The sequence below is a fragment of the Antrostomus carolinensis genome, unplaced genomic scaffold, assembly GCF_000700745.2.
Source record: "Antrostomus carolinensis isolate BGI_N321 unplaced genomic scaffold, ASM70074v2 scaffold35148, whole genome shotgun sequence".
In the NCBI taxonomy this organism is placed as follows: domain Eukaryota; kingdom Metazoa; phylum Chordata; class Aves; order Caprimulgiformes; family Caprimulgidae; genus Antrostomus; species Antrostomus carolinensis.
The window spans coordinates 17,930-19,008 of NW_010332931.1; the positions used below are offsets into that span (position 1 = coordinate 17,930).

General features: G+C 38.6%; 1 protein-coding gene across 1 annotated transcript in view; it reads left to right on the forward strand.

Annotated features, from left to right (window-relative positions):
• NADK (NAD kinase) overlaps positions 1-877 on the forward strand; it is a 14,677-nt gene extending 13,800 nt beyond the window's left edge. Inside the window, exon 11 of the mRNA XM_010173700.1 lies at positions 613-877. Coding sequence (XP_010172002.1) covers positions 613-760 — 148 coding nt within the window. The 3' untranslated portion in view covers positions 761-877. The remainder of the gene's footprint in view (positions 1-612) is intronic.
• Positions 878-1,079: the final 202 nt, after the last annotated feature.

The window sequence follows — 1,079 nt, forward strand, 5'->3', positions numbered from 1 at the left end:
TGCAGTATGGTTTAAACTGTGATAATGTAGTGAATGATTGCATTGAGTGAGCAGAATGCAGTGTGTGAAGTTTCCTCAGTTTTTATGTGGTGGCTTATACTAATAGGACATTATTTAAGGCAGCTGTGTGATATGTGACTGGTAGATTTGCTATTCAGGATGATTTTATTTTTTTTTCTCAGTCTGTGCAAGTTGCCAGGAAGGAAAATGTATAGCTGGCTTGACACTCCATCTTGAAATGTTTGTATTTTTTCTGAGGTTGAAAGATCTCTAGAATAGATCAGGAGACTAGTAAGGATTCAAACATGAGATTTGGCCCTTTGTTAGATGCTAGACCTCTTAGTGCTGTTGCTTATAGTTTAAAGACCGAGGTGGTGACTTACATTTTCCTTTGTCCCTGTGTTGTTGATGTGAAGACCAGCAAAAGACTGCAGGACTTGATGGAGTTGGTTCAGTATTCTCAGTTATTGCTTGATGATGGAAACTGGCTGTTCTACCAAATTGGCTGAATGTAGCACTATGTTAGCCACTGTATAGAAGATTTTATTTTTCTCTTTTTTTAATTGCTGTTCATTGCCCTTGACTGACTGGGGTATTCCTGTGTTGTTGCAGTATTAGCATCACTACCTCTTGCTATCCCCTTCCTTCGATCTGTTTCCGAGATCCTGTGAGCGACTGGTTTGAAAGCTTGGCTGAGTGTTTACACTGGAATGTTCGGAAGAAGCAAAATAACTTTGCTGTTGAAGAAGAAGAATTTTGAGTGTCTACGTCTAACAAGACTCATGGGAATGGAAAGTGGCAGTATCCCTTCCATATGCTTGGGATTTGAAGTTGTTGGCTAACAAGTGTGGTCACCATCTCAGACATATATAGTGATGATAGTTTGTGCTGGAAATTATTGTGCTATTTCCTGTCCACCAAGAGTAGGAACAGAAGAAATTAGGCTGATTGTTGTAATCCCATTTGAATTTTTTTAAAATGAGGAATCTGAAAATGGTTTATTTCTGATTGGTATTGACGACCATATCTGTAGATCTGATTGTAACCTATAACTTACCAATAATGTGGTAGGCTGAATG